Source organism: Mobula birostris, chromosome 9 (assembly GCF_030028105.1).
Source record: "Mobula birostris isolate sMobBir1 chromosome 9, sMobBir1.hap1, whole genome shotgun sequence".
In the NCBI taxonomy this organism is placed as follows: Eukaryota; Metazoa; Chordata; class Chondrichthyes; order Myliobatiformes; family Myliobatidae; genus Mobula; species Mobula birostris.
This window is the reverse complement of record NC_092378.1, coordinates 107,653,415-107,667,565: the sequence shown is the minus strand read 5'-3', so window position 1 is coordinate 107,667,565 and position 14,151 is coordinate 107,653,415. Positions and strand designations below refer to the sequence as shown.

General features: G+C 41.3%; 1 protein-coding gene across 1 annotated transcript; it reads right to left on the bottom strand.

Annotated features, from left to right (window-relative positions):
* Nucleotides 1-4,341: 4,341 nt before the first annotated feature.
* On the bottom strand, nucleotides 4,342-6,520 carry LOC140203432 (hemoglobin subunit beta-like). The gene is made up of 3 exons (XM_072269492.1): nucleotides 6,429-6,520; nucleotides 5,947-6,154; nucleotides 4,342-4,649 (listed from the first exon to the last, which is right to left on the bottom strand). The coding sequence occupies exons 1-3, from the start codon at nucleotides 6,518-6,520 to the stop codon at nucleotides 4,521-4,523; spliced, it is 429 nt and encodes a 142-aa protein (XP_072125593.1). The 3' UTR covers nucleotides 4,342-4,520.
* Nucleotides 6,521-14,151: the final 7,631 nt, after the last annotated feature.

Below are 14,151 nucleotides of genomic sequence, written 5' to 3'. Positions count from 1 at the left end.
ACTCGAATCCTCTCGCTATAAATGCCAGCATACCATTCGCCTTTTTCACCGCCTGCTGTACCTGCATGCCCACTTTCAATGACTGGTGTATAATGACACCCAGGTCTCGTTTCACCTCCCCTTTTCCTAATTGGCCACCATTCAGATAATAATCTGTTTTCCTATTTTTGCCACCAAAGTGGATAACTTCACATTTATCTACATTAAATTGCATCTGCCATGAATTTGCCCACTCACCCAACCTATCCAAGTCACTCTGCATCCTCTTAGCATCCTCCTCACAGCTAACACTGCCACCCAGCTTCGTGTCATCCGCAAACTTGGAGATGTTGCATTTAATTCCCTCATCCAAGTCATTAATATATATTGTAAACAACTGGGGTCCCAGCACTGAGCCTTGCGGTACCCCACTAGTCACCGCCTGCCATTCTGAAAAGGTCCCATTTATTCCCACTGTTTGCTTCCTGTCTGCTAACCAATTCTCCATCCACATCAATACCTTACCCCCAATACCGTGTGCTTTAAGTTTGCACACTAATCTCCTGTGTGGGACCTTGTCAAAAGCCTTTTGAAAATCTAAATATACCACATCCACTGGTTCTCCCCTATCCACTCTACTAGTTACATCCTCAAAAAATTCTATGAGATTCGTCAGACATGATTTTCCTTTCACAAATCCATGCTGACTTTGTCCGATGATTTCACCGCTTTCCAAATGTGCTGTTATCACATCTTTGATAACTGACTCCAGCAGTTTCCCCATCACCGACGTTAGGCTAACCGGTCTATAATTCCCCGGTTTCTCTCTCCCTCCTTTTTTAAAAAGTGGGGTTACATTAGCCACCCTCCAATCCTCAGGAACTAGTCCAGAATCTAACAAGTTTTGAAAAATAATCACTAATGCATCCACTATTTCTTGGGCTACTTCCTTAAGCACTCTAGGATGCAGACCATCTGGCCCTGGGGATTTATCTGCCTTCAATCCCTTCAATTTACCTAACACCACTTCCCTACTAACATGTATTTTGCTCAGTTCCTCCATCTCACTGGACCCTCTGTTCCCTACTATTTCTGGAAGGTTATTTATGTCCTCCTTAGTGAAGACAGAACCAAAGTAATTATTCAATTGAATATAAACTTGAGATGACTGTAGCATTACTGTAAATGGGTGTTTGATGGTTGTTGTGAGCTAAATACCAATTTTCATGGCATATGATGCCATGACCTTATAAACTTAACTAGGGCAAGTGGGTAATAAATATTAAAAAAGCAGGTTACCGAGTGCAATGTCAGAATAGTTGGACCCAAACTTAATACGCAATTATTTTACTTACTCAAAATTCCAAGGAAACTCTTCTGAGGGTGTGGGGGATGGGGTAGGGTTGCTCACAATTCACTCTGGTAATAGATGGAAGGATCTGTGAGAATTTTCTCAAATATTCAAGTTGGTCACCAGTCACTGTGCTTTCCAGTGGTCTTTAACTCTCAGACCATTTCACATTTTAATTCAGGATCAGAATCAGAATCAGGTTTATTATCACCGGCATGTGACGTGAAACTTGTTAACTCAGCAGCAGCAGCAGCAGTTCAAAGCAATACATAATATAGAAAAAAAAATATAATGAAATAAAAATAATAATATAAATAATCATAAATAAGAAAATCAATTACAGTATATGTGTATTTAATAGATTAAAAACATGCAAAAACAGAAGTACTGTATATTTTTAAAAACGGTATATTCAAGGTATATTCCCCCACCTGCTCCTTCACACATCCATGTGCGCAGGTCTGAGCAGGATGGAGTCCTCTGACAGACTCTCCACAAGAAGCATTTGTGTTGCCTTTCTCTGCTTGTACCTTTTCACTAAATCAACAGTCTAAAAGGCATTGCCGAGATTCTTAAATTTTCCCTGACCCCTTCATTGCTTGTGAGAGAGTTTGAAGATGTGATTCTTTGCAATTGGAGAGAATCACTGAGCCAATATGATAATTGTCTTTGACTAAGGTGGCTTTGTCTTGTCAGAGATATTACTCCTTGAGTCACGTGTCACCTTCTCTGTTGAGGATGACATGTAGTTAATCTCCAAACCTTCTCTGACCTCTGGGAAGAGGTGAGACTTCTTCAGGTGTCCTGCACTAATCCTCACTTTTCTCATGTAAACAAGGCATGAGCGGATTCCATGGACGCTGTGCTAGTCAGGCAGAGCCATCAGCAGTGGAATGGCCAGGCATTCATGGAACATGCTGGTCCTTTGCAATTGTGTGCTGAGAAATGGGTGAAACTATGACGGAAAGTCGAATGAAATGAGAAGTGGACTGTGTGCCAGTGATGTGTTGGAAATGAGAGAGAGGGTGTGGGGGGTCTGATAATGAGGGGATGAATATGTAATCAGATCATGAACACTGTACAAACTGATGTTAGGTCCTTAGGTCACATTTAGAATACTGTAAGGCAGGGGTCCCCAACCTTTTTTGCACTGCCAACCGGTTTAATATTGACAATATTCTTGAGGACCAGCTGACCCGGGGGGGGGGGGTGTTAATCACGACTGGAATATAGGTGATAAGTCAACTATAAGTCATTTATAAGTGGCTAATACACTCAATTTTGTTTCTAAAAGGGTTTATCTAATGAATTTAATATTAAACACATAGCGCATATTTTCCTCGCATGAATATAGTGATAAGTCAATAGTATCATAACATTTTAAGTAAACTTTGGATATTAAAAACACAGTGCATATTTTTCTCATATGAACATATAAAATCATTGCAACACACCAATATCGCTGAATCAGTGGGAGCCCTGGGCTTGTTTCCCTGCAACAAGATGGTCCCATCGAGGGATGATGGGAGACAGCAATACTTGAAGGGAGTTCCTTATGTCCAGTCTATTCCACAATTTAGTTTTCGTTGCATTCATTGTAGAAAAACCTGCTTTACAGAGATATGGTGCTGGAAATGGAAGCAACGTTTTCAGTGCTTTCGTAGCTATCTCAGGATATTTAGCCTTGACTTTGATCCAGAATGCCGGCAGAGATGTTATGTCAAACATACTTTTCAGCCCACCGTCATTTTCAAGCTTGAGGAGTTGATCTTCTTCCCGCGCTGACGTGGATGACGCGTGCATAATGACTTCGCGTGCGTTCAAGTTCGACAGTGGACGTGACAGGGAATGAGGAAAGGTGCAGCTGACTCATATCATTTCGTATTGCCAAATCATATTGTTTCCTCGTGGCCCAGTATCACATGCTTTGTGGTCTGGCAGTTGGCGACCACTGCTGTAAGGAGTTCAGGTCATTGCACAGGAAGATATAGAGGCTTTGAAGAAAGTGCATAAGAGCTTCACCACACTGTTGGCAGGAAGATGACAAAGGGAGAGGTTGGAAGAGCTTGTTGGAGCAGAGGGTGACCTGAGAAGTTGATAAAACTGAGATTCACAGACATAGTAGATTGTGAGAGTGCAAAACCCAAGATGAAAACGTCAAATATTAGAGGGCATAGCTTTAACATGAGAAAGTGATACTTTAAAGCAGATTTACAAAGCAGGGTGTTTTTTATGCTGAATGGCTACTGTGTGCTACCAAGGGTGCTAGCGGAAGCAGATACAATAACAAAGTTTAAGAGGCATTTAGACAGGTAATTGAATAGGTAGGGAATGAGGAGAGAGGAAGCACGTGCAGGTAGATGGGATTAGTTTAACTTGGCATGACGGTGAGCATCGACATTGTGGCCCAAAGGTTCTGTTCTTGTGCTGAACTTCACTGCACTCTATATGCTGTAACACTTTATTTAAGAAAAATGAGGGCGTTATCCGAGTCATCAAATCTTTTTTTAAGATGGCTCGCCGATGAATAGTTCATTGCTCCATGTAGACAATCTTTTTACAATGAATCGAAATTATATGTTGCTGTGTAGAAAAATTGACTATCATGGATGGTGATGGGAGAATCAGGGAGGTGTTAATGGATGTGTAGGAGAATGGGTACGGAAAATCTAACAGTTTTGTAATTGTTCTGATAACTGACAATGCGTCAATGGGCTAAACAGCCTCATACCTTCGTGAAATGTGAGAAATATGTGACAAATTGGCCGCTGCTTTTCCACAAAGTACAGCAGTTAATTTATCTCTGAACTACTTCAGCAGACAAAATAATGCTTTAAACTGTCCAGGGAAAGGTCCTGCAACACAATGTCTACTTTTTAACGCCAAACCATTGTTGATCTCATTACTGAGGAAATCATAGATCTTTGAATTTTCATTTTCCAGAAATGAATAATTTACCTCTAATTGTGAGTGAAAAATAGTTTCTTTATTGAAGCAGAAGAAATGCTTGCAGGTATTTCCATGCTTTGAAGAAAATTACCAGACAAAGAGGAACACTGTACCAGCTTTATATTAGCATGACTTGAACCTGATGCTACACTGGGCCTTTAAGCAAACAACACATTGTAAATGCTGATAATACATGTCTTCATTGCATTTTTGAAGGTGGTGGAGGATGCAGGTTATAGATTTAATGGTAGTTGCTGGAGAGAGCTTCTGTCACCAGTTTAAAGAACTTGTAGACAGCTTCATGTTCCTCTGGTCCGAACGTCTTTTTATCATGAAGAGCGAGTTCAACAATGAAGGCCTGAACAAGAAGCTGTGCAGATAAACAATAATTATACAACATTGAAACAAACCTGGAAAGCAAAATTCAAATCTCCAATGACTTCATACAGAATAGCCCAGAAGTCCACTTTGTCTTCTGGGTTGATGTCAGTTCCCAGTGTTGCAAATAAATTGGCCCCACCTTTTTCCCTGTTCCTTGACACCATATCACGGTTTCATGTGCCCAACAAAGCCAGTTTGATTGTTTTTGCCAAACAGCAGCTAATTAACCTAAAGCACAGCAAACTGGAGCAAACTCTCTGCAGACAACAGCCAATGTGAGGATTATATCAGTGTCCCTGGAGCAGTGAAGTTAAAATAACTTCTGCATCTGTCAGATGGTGAACAAAGGGAAATTGAAATCAATTTGTGTTTTTGTGCAATCCTGTCTAATCTAGTGCATGAATTGTTGAGTGAGCATCCTGTGTAAATAGCTCTCATTAAAGTAATTACACTTTCTAAACTGTGACCCCTCTCCAGATCTAGTTCTCCAGGAAAACTAGAGAAGAACTGCCTTTTCCACTGCAACCAGGTGATCTCTTTTTCCTCAATGTTTGGTGGTCATGACTCTGTAATTTGGAAATATTTATAGCACCCCATCAGCAATAATGTGCATGTTATTCCTCCATCCTGATCAATCCTGCATATTATTCCTCTATCCTGATCAAAAAGGCACAATAGCACCTTTATTTCCTGTGGAGCATCAAAAAAGCTTACCTCTGTCCCAGGATACTGACGTACTTTTACCACTGTACCATTGAGAGCATGCTCACCAACTGCATCTCAGTGTGGTATGGCAATTGTCCTGTATCGGACCGCAAAGTACTCCAACGTTTGGTGAAAACTGCCCAGTGGATTATCGGCACCCAATTGCCCACCATTGAGAACATCTACCACAAACGCTGCCTGGGCAGGGTGAAAAGCATTATCAAGGATGCATCTCACCTTAACCATGGACGTTTTACTCTCCACCCATCCGGTAGGCGCTACAGGAGCCTCCGCTCCCGCACCAGCAGGCACAGGAAGAGTTTCTCCCCTGAGACTGTGACCCTGCTGAACCTCACATCACAGCGCTAAGCAGTATTGCACCCATATTGTACTGTCTCAGTACTTTTATATTTGTGTGCTGTAGCACTTACTTTTTATTCACAGTTATTTCATAAATAACACTATTCTTTGTATTTCTGGTCAGATGTTAACTGCATTTCATTGGCTTTGTATCTGTACTCGGCACAATGACAATAAAGTTGAATCTAATCTAATCTAATTATGAAAAGCTCAGTTTCTACCTTGAAATTCTGAGTGTCCACTCCGATTTTTTGATGTTTACTGCTGAGTTCATAGAAATTGGTTTCAATACTCTTCAAATCCTCAGCTGCAGTGTTCAGAGCCTTTAGCACTTTGTCTGCATGAGCCTGAACACCAGGGTCACCGGCTGCAAAATGGCCATTGAAATTTTTAAACAGCCTGGTCGTCCAGGGGTAGACCGCGAATACCCTAGAAAGAGAAAAACAAATTGCCCATTTTCTGTTGTGATTACTTAGGATTAATTCATTCCTCAAAGCTCATGATTGAGGAAATTTTCATCAGGTAAATAGTTGGGTTTCTGTGGGTTTGACTAGAACCTCAGTGCAGAATTGAATACTAGTTCCCTCATCCTATAAAAACATCTGGGCAAGCACAGAAAATTAAAGAAGTTTCACTGGGACTATAGTTAAAAGTATAGCGTATGAATTAAATATAAAACAGGAAATGCATTTGAGAATCATACCTTGCCAAAGCTTGAGCAGTTATTGCTTTCTTATCCAAATGGCCCCATTTGTTCATGATGTATTTTTCCTGAGCATCTGTTAATTTCACCATTTTGGTTGTTAAACTGTCACTGTCACTGCTTGCACAAGAAAGCTGGGTTGAGCTGGAGTTTTAACTTCACTTTTATAGGCTGCAATAGGGCTCATATCAGACTAACACTTAACTTTAATAGGCTGACGACTTGGTGGGTTGGACACACTTTCCAAAATTGGGCAACAACCCTACTTTATTTGAGTGTTAAGATAAACACTTGCTGAACAATGCTTGTCTGAGCCTCGCTCATGCTCATCCAATGCAAAGAATCATTCTCCAGTTTTGTTGAATATTAATTCAACACATTCATTATCAAACTGTAAACACTCTTTGTTCATTGAAGTTCAACTCTGAAACTTGATTTTGCCAATTACCCTTTTTCATTGAGTAATATTGTTATTTATTAGAAATTAATATGTTTCTGATGCTGTAATTAAATACATATGTATTATAATATAACTTGAATAATGTTCTTCCCTGTATATATATATATGGGATTCTAACAATTGAAAATTGAAGACAAAATACATTGTTAAATTAGACAACATTATTGTAAAAATACTGGACTACAGCAGTAATGTGCATTTATAGCGAGAGGATTCGAGTACAGGAGCAGGGAGGTACTACTGCAGTTGTACAAGGTCTTGGTGAGACCACACTTGGAGTATTGTGTGCAGTTTTGGTCCCCTAATCTGAGGAAAGACATCCTTACCATAGAGGGAGTACAAAGAAGGTTCACCAGATTGATTCCTGGGATGGCAGGACTTTCATATGAAGAAAGACTGGATGAATTGGGCTTGTACTCGTTGGAATTTAGAAGATTGAGGGGGGATCTGATTGAAACGTATAAAATCCTAAAGGGATTGGACAGGCTAGATGCAGGAAGATTGTTCCCGATGTTGGGGAAGTCCAGAACGAGGGGCCACAGTTTGAGGATAGAGGGGAAGCCTTTTAGGACCGAGATTAGGAAAAACTTCTTCACACAGAGAGTGGTGAATCTGTGGAATTCTCTGCCACAGGAAACAGTTGAGGCCAGTTCATTGGCTATATTTAAGAGGGAGTTAGATATGGCCCTTGTAGCTACGGGGGTCAGTGGGTATGGAGGGAAGGCTGGGGTGGGTTTCTGAGTTGGATGATCAGCCATGATCATAATAAATGGCGGTACAGGCTCGAAGGGCCAAATGGTCTACTCCTGCACCTATTTTCTATGTTTCTATGTTTCTATTTCATGGTCCCTGGGGTCTTTCTGACTGATGACTCTGCTATCAACATTCGCTGGTTAACTAATAGCATCTTGCATTGTCAGTGGGTAGATTTATGAATTTGGTAAATGAACTCATATGGACAAAGCTCTTTTTCTGTTTCATGTGTCCATTCAATGTTGAACCAGCCATGAGCATTAACAAACTTACTGTAGGTGGAATGTAAACATGAAAAGACCAATAAGGGAAAATGTGGGTTCTCCATAAACAAAGATGAGAGACTTTGTAATGGGGAATAATAAACTGGCAGAGGATTCATGTCTGTTTGTGTTTTAGATTTTCAATAGTCTTTCGATAAGTTTGTGTTCAGGAGAAGATAAACAAGGACAGTTCACACAGAATTTGGGGTCACTGTGCCCATTGAGAGTTGTTTAACAAATGGAAAACAGAGTAAAGAAATAGACCCTTTATCGATAGCCAGGCTGCAGCTAATGGGGTCCAAAAGTGCTTGGACCCCAAACATTTACAATGTTTATTGATAGTTTGTCTGAGAAGACCTGCTGTAACATTTCCGTGTTTGTTCATGATACAGAATTAATTGGGGATTTCAGTTCAGACAGCATCTGCAGTATTGTATTCAAAACCGGTCACTCATCATTGGAAGGATGGGAGGGCCATGGAGAGGGTTCAGAAGAGGTTTACCAGTGTGCTGGCTGGATTGGAGGGAATGTGCTATAAGGGTAGTGGACAGAGTTGTTTTCACTGGAGTGGGAGAGGAGTGACCTGACAGAAATATGTAAAATTATGAGAGGCATCGATAGAGGAGGCAGCCAGAGTCTTCTTGCCCAAGGTTAAGATGTCCACTACTGGAGGGCATGCATTTATGGTAAGAGGAGGAAGTTCAAAGGAAAATATAAGGGTTGTTTTTTTTAACAGAGGGTTGGGGGGCTGTGATATGTTACCATGGGTGGTAGTGGAGGTAGAGATGATAGAGGTGTTGAAGGCGCTCTCAGAAAGACACATGAATGTGCAGAGAACGAGGGATATGGACATTGTGCTGGCAGAATAGATTAGATATCACTAGCTTAACTGGTTTGACTGAAGGGCCTTTTCCTGTCCTATATTGTTCCAGGTTCCAAAATCATGGTGAAATAAGAGTATGCTATTGTAGACAATTTTGGTCTTTCCTTTCTAAAAAAAGACATATTAGCTCTTGAAATATGCTGCAAAGTTTCAAAGGACTGGTCAGATAACAGAAGTGGGATGAAAACACACAGCAATAACAAACCAATATGCTAATTTAGAGAATGTTGGAAATACTCAGGGAGTCAGGTTTTGTTGGTGAAATTTCCTCTTTCTTACCCACAGGTACAGCAGACCTGTTGAGTAATTCCAGCATCCTACTTAGATTATGAGGACACGTAGTCCTCTTTTATTGTCATTTAGTAATGCATGCATTAAGAAATGATACAATATTTCCTCCGGTGTGATATCACAAAACACAGGACAGACCAAGACTGAAAAAACTAACAAAACCGCATAATTATAACATATAGTTACAACAGTGCAACAATACCATAACTTGATGAAGAAGTCCATGGCACAGTAAAAGAGTTCAAAGTTTCTCAGAAGTCCCACATCTCACGCAGACGGGAGAAGGAAGAAAACTCTCCCTGCCATGCCCGACCACAGTCCGACTCTGAGCCATCCGAAAACTCTGAGCCTCCGATCAGCCCTCCGGCACCGAGTACTGAGCACCATCTCTATCCGAACGATTCGACCTCAATCTTGGTCGCCAGAAGCAGCAGCATTGAACTGGTTGTTTCAGAAATTTCTCCAGATGTTCCTCTGTGCTTTCATGTCTGTCTCCATCAAATCAGAATTGTCCACGGCCCCTATTTAATGGATACGATATCATTTTCACCAGAGAGCTGTGAGACTTCCTGCATTTGCAAGTGTGAGGGTGCTCACACTGACATTACAATGTTCAAAATGAAGTGGCCCATGCCTTGTTAGAACAAACCCCAAACAACATTTTGCCACAAGTAGCCAGTAATATTCACTTCACCAAAGTGCCAGGCAACAAGGATCTCTAACAAGATGCCATGCAGACTTCTTACTTGTATTCAAGACCATTATCATTGAGTCCTACCATCAACATCCTGGGAGTTACCACTGACCAAGGACCAAACTGGATCAGCTACTGAACTACTTGGATGTACAAGATGGCCAGACTCTGGCTATGCAATGGCAAGTAACTCACTCATACCACAGTAAGCACCTCCCTTCTTCCAAAGGTACAATTCTGCAGTGTGATGGTATACTCCCCACCTGCCTGAATGAATGTTTCTCCAACAGCAGTCATGAAGCTGAACATCATTCAGCTTGCACACCAGTTTGCTTGAATGTTCCCCCATCTGCCATCCATGCAGCCTGTCCTCTCCAACCACTGCCGCAGGTGTTGCACAAAACAGCCCACACTCCCAACTGCAATTGGTAAAACAATAAAAGAACTCAGAATAAAGTGTTAACTTTACTGAGAAAGTGCATTGTACGCAGACAATAAGGTGTAAGGCCATAGTGAGGTAGGTACTGAGGGCAAGAGATTATCCAACTACCTTACTGATCGATGCCCTTATAACAGTGGGTCAGAGCTGTTCTTGGGCTGAGTAAGATGTGCTTTCAAGCATTTGTATCTTCTGGCTTCTGGGAGGGAGGAGAAGACAGAATGTTTGGGATGAGTAGGGTCTTTGAATATTCTGATTTCTTCATCAGAGCAGCAAAAACTGTAGACAGGGTCCATGGAAACACTGGTGTTTTCCATGGACAAAAACGCTGGTTTTTGTTCTATGTTGAACTTTGTTCACAACTCATTTCATTTTCTGGTGATTATAGGGAGAACAGTTGCCATACCAACCTGTGATCCATCTAGATAGGATGCATTCTATGGTGTATCAATAAAATCCAGTGCCGGTCAGATAGGACATGACAGATTTCTTTAGCCTCCAGAAGAAACTGAGATTTCTTGGCCATGATGTAACTAGGAGCCTGTGGGTGATATTCACTCCTGGGAACTTGAAGCTCTCAACCTACTTGATCTCAACACCGTTGATGTAATCAGGTGTGTGTGCACCACCCACCCTCGTGAAGTCAATGACCAGCTCTTTTGTTTCACTGACATTGAGGGAAAGATTGTTGTCATGACAGCATGTTACTAGACTCTTACTTTACTCAGCTTATTATTATTTGAGATTCGACTCACTGTGCTGGTATCATTTGTAATGATGGATTTCGAGCAGAACCTGGCCACAGAGTTGTGAGTGTATAGACAGCTGAGTAGGCTACCGCTGATGAAGCCTTGTGTGGCACCAGTGTTGAGGATAATGAAGATGGAGGTAATGCTACCTATCCTTACTGAGTGTGCTCTGTTGGTTAGGAACTCAGGTTGTGTGCTGAAGATAGAGTAGTACCGTGACATTGATGGACCTCTGTTCATGTGTTCGTTCTGAAGCTGAAACAGCATGCTACAACTCTATAGAATCATCAGCACGATTTACAGTGGGACACATTACATAATGAGTCTATGTCTACTTGATTTAAATAACACTAGAGAGACATAGATTATTGGTTTTGCACATGAAAATGAAGGAAGGGAATTTTTCAGATTTATTCCATTGTAAGTGTAAGACTTTGTTTACAGAGGCTTCAGTGAATAAGCTAGGCATTGGTAAGGTAAGATTTTTTCTGTCCCTTCATTGTCTTAGTGGTTTAGAGATGGCAGTCAGGATAGTTGTCTGTTCATCCTGCAGAACATGGGATGGTGTCAGGGCGCTGAAGCAGGGACCCAATCGCAAACCAAATACTGTGCACACTGTGATATTACTGAGTAACAAATCCAGAGGGGCAACAAAATTATCGTCAAAGTTCAGGCGGAGATCAAAAATTCCAGAGAAATCCAAAAACCAGAATCTGGAAACAGGCAGAGTCGATATTCAGATAGACAGATTTCAGATGCGAATGCTGGAAAGACTCAGGAAAACTCACAGGACTAAAATACACTGAGCAATAAACAGAGAGACAGGTGATAGGTGGAGCACAATGAGACACAGGTGGCAACAAAACAGGTAATAGTGAGAAATAGGTAAGAGGCGGAGTAATCAGAGATACAGGGGCCGGAGTAGAGCAGGGAAGGGGACAGGAGCACTTGGGGCATGAAAACAAACAAGAGCACATGGCAAGTCAAAAACCACAGACTGATGGCTAGGGGGAAGACACACAAAAAGACAAAAGTTCAACTAGATGTACTGACAGATGGTTAGGGAAGCTTCCATGGTTCCTGATGATTCTACCCGTGAGAGGTGTGTTCAGTTGCAACTCTTGATAGACTGTATAGAGCGACTGGGTCTGTAGATGAATCAAAAGGATGAGATACTGCACAGGGAATTGAGAGAGATGGGTAGAAGTTTAAAAAGTAGGAGCAGTAGGGTTATAATCTCTGGGTAACTCCATGTGCTGTGTCCTAGTGAACATGGGAATAGGAGGATAGGGTTGATGAATGTGTGGCTGATGAACTGGTGCAGGTCCGAGGTATATCTTGGAGTGTTGGGATATCTTCCAGGACAGAGTCACCTGTACAAGAAGGACACGATGCAATAAGGCTTCCGATATCCTTGCAGGGATAACAGCTAGAGTTACTTGGATATGTTTGAACAAGTTGAGCAAGATACAGGTCCAAAAGTAGTTTTGCTATCAGTGAGAAAAACTGAAGTAAACAGGAGGTTAAAGTGCACAAATGCAGTCAGCAGGCCAGGACAAGGAGCTAGGTAGGTCTAATCACCTAAACTGCAAGAAGACTGACAGACAGATGATCTCAGGGCATGGTATTGCATGTGGGATTGTGATATTGTATCCATACCAGAAACAAGAGACAGTGAGTGGATATCATATGCTTGGATTTTCAAAAAGCCTTTAACAAGGTCTGGCACACAAGAGTGCTAAACTAGATAAGTGATAAAGTACTAGTATAGATAGAAAAGTGGTTGATTGCCAAAAGTTGGAGACTGGAGAGACAAAAGGGTAGTTTTCAGGTTGGCTGCTTGTGACTTTTGGAATTCCAAAGGGGTTAGTGTTGGATTTGAAGCTTTTCTCTTTATAAAATAATGATCTGGATGAAGTAACTGACAACATTGTGGCTATGTTTGAGGAACAGGCAATATCCCAGAGGCAGGGAGTCTGCAGATTGACCTGGACAGGTTGGGAGAGTGAGCAAAGGAGAGACAGATGGAATACAGCATAGTGAGTGTGGCGTTATACTCACTGGTAAGAAGAACAAAGGAGAAAATTCAGACAGCAGAGGTGTAAAGTTATTGGGAGTCCTAATTCAGAATTCCCTCATGGTTAACTTGCAGGTTGACCTCTAGGGAGCATCTCAGAAAGGCAGCATCCAATATTAAGGACTCCCAGCACCCAGGGCATGCCCTTTTCTCACTGTTGCCATCAGGTAGGAGGTACAGAAGCCTGACGGCACACACTCAGTGATTCAGGAACAGCTTCTTCCCCTCTGCCATCCGATTCTTAAATGGACATTGAAGCTTTGGATGCTAGCTCACTTTTTTAAAAATATACAATATTTCTGTTTTAGCATGTTTTTTAAAAAATTTATTCAATATATGTAATTGATTTATTTATTATTATTATGTTTTTTTCTCTCTGGTAGATTATGTATTGCATTGAGCTGCTGCTGCTAAGTTAACAAATTTCACATCATATGCTGTTGATAATAAACCTGATTCTGATTCTGAGTCAATGGTAAAGAAGCTAAGTGCAATATTAGCATTCATTCTGGGGATATAATAGCAGATATATAATGCTTTATAAGTCATACAATACTGCGCATAAGTCTCTAAGGTGCCTTAGACCTTTATGGAGTACTGTATTTGTCAACATGGAGTTGAGAGTGAGTTTATTGATCTTGCTGAAGCAATATTGTGATCAATTTCGGGTTCTGTCTCTATGGATAGGCATGTTAACTCGGAGATGGTCCAGACAAGAATAATCACTGGAATGAAAAGCTTAATATATGAGGAGTGTTTGATGTCCCTGGACCTGTACACAATGGATTTCAGAAGTGTGATGGGATATCTCAATGAAACCTATTGGATAATGAAAGGCCTGGATAGAGTGGATGGAGTTTCCATTATTATGAGACGCTAGGATCCAAGGGCATGCCCTCAGAATAAAGGTTTGCCCCTTTAAATGATCTGAGGAGGAATTTCTTCAGCCAGAGGGTGGTGATGCTGTGGAATCTTTTGCTAACATAGCTGCAGAGTCCAAGTTATTGGGTGTGTTTAAGGCCCAGGCTGATAGATACTAACTCTGCCATGGATGGTCAAAAGCTCAGCTGAGAAAGGAGGAGGGATGGGCATGGGGCTATCAGCCACATCCAGT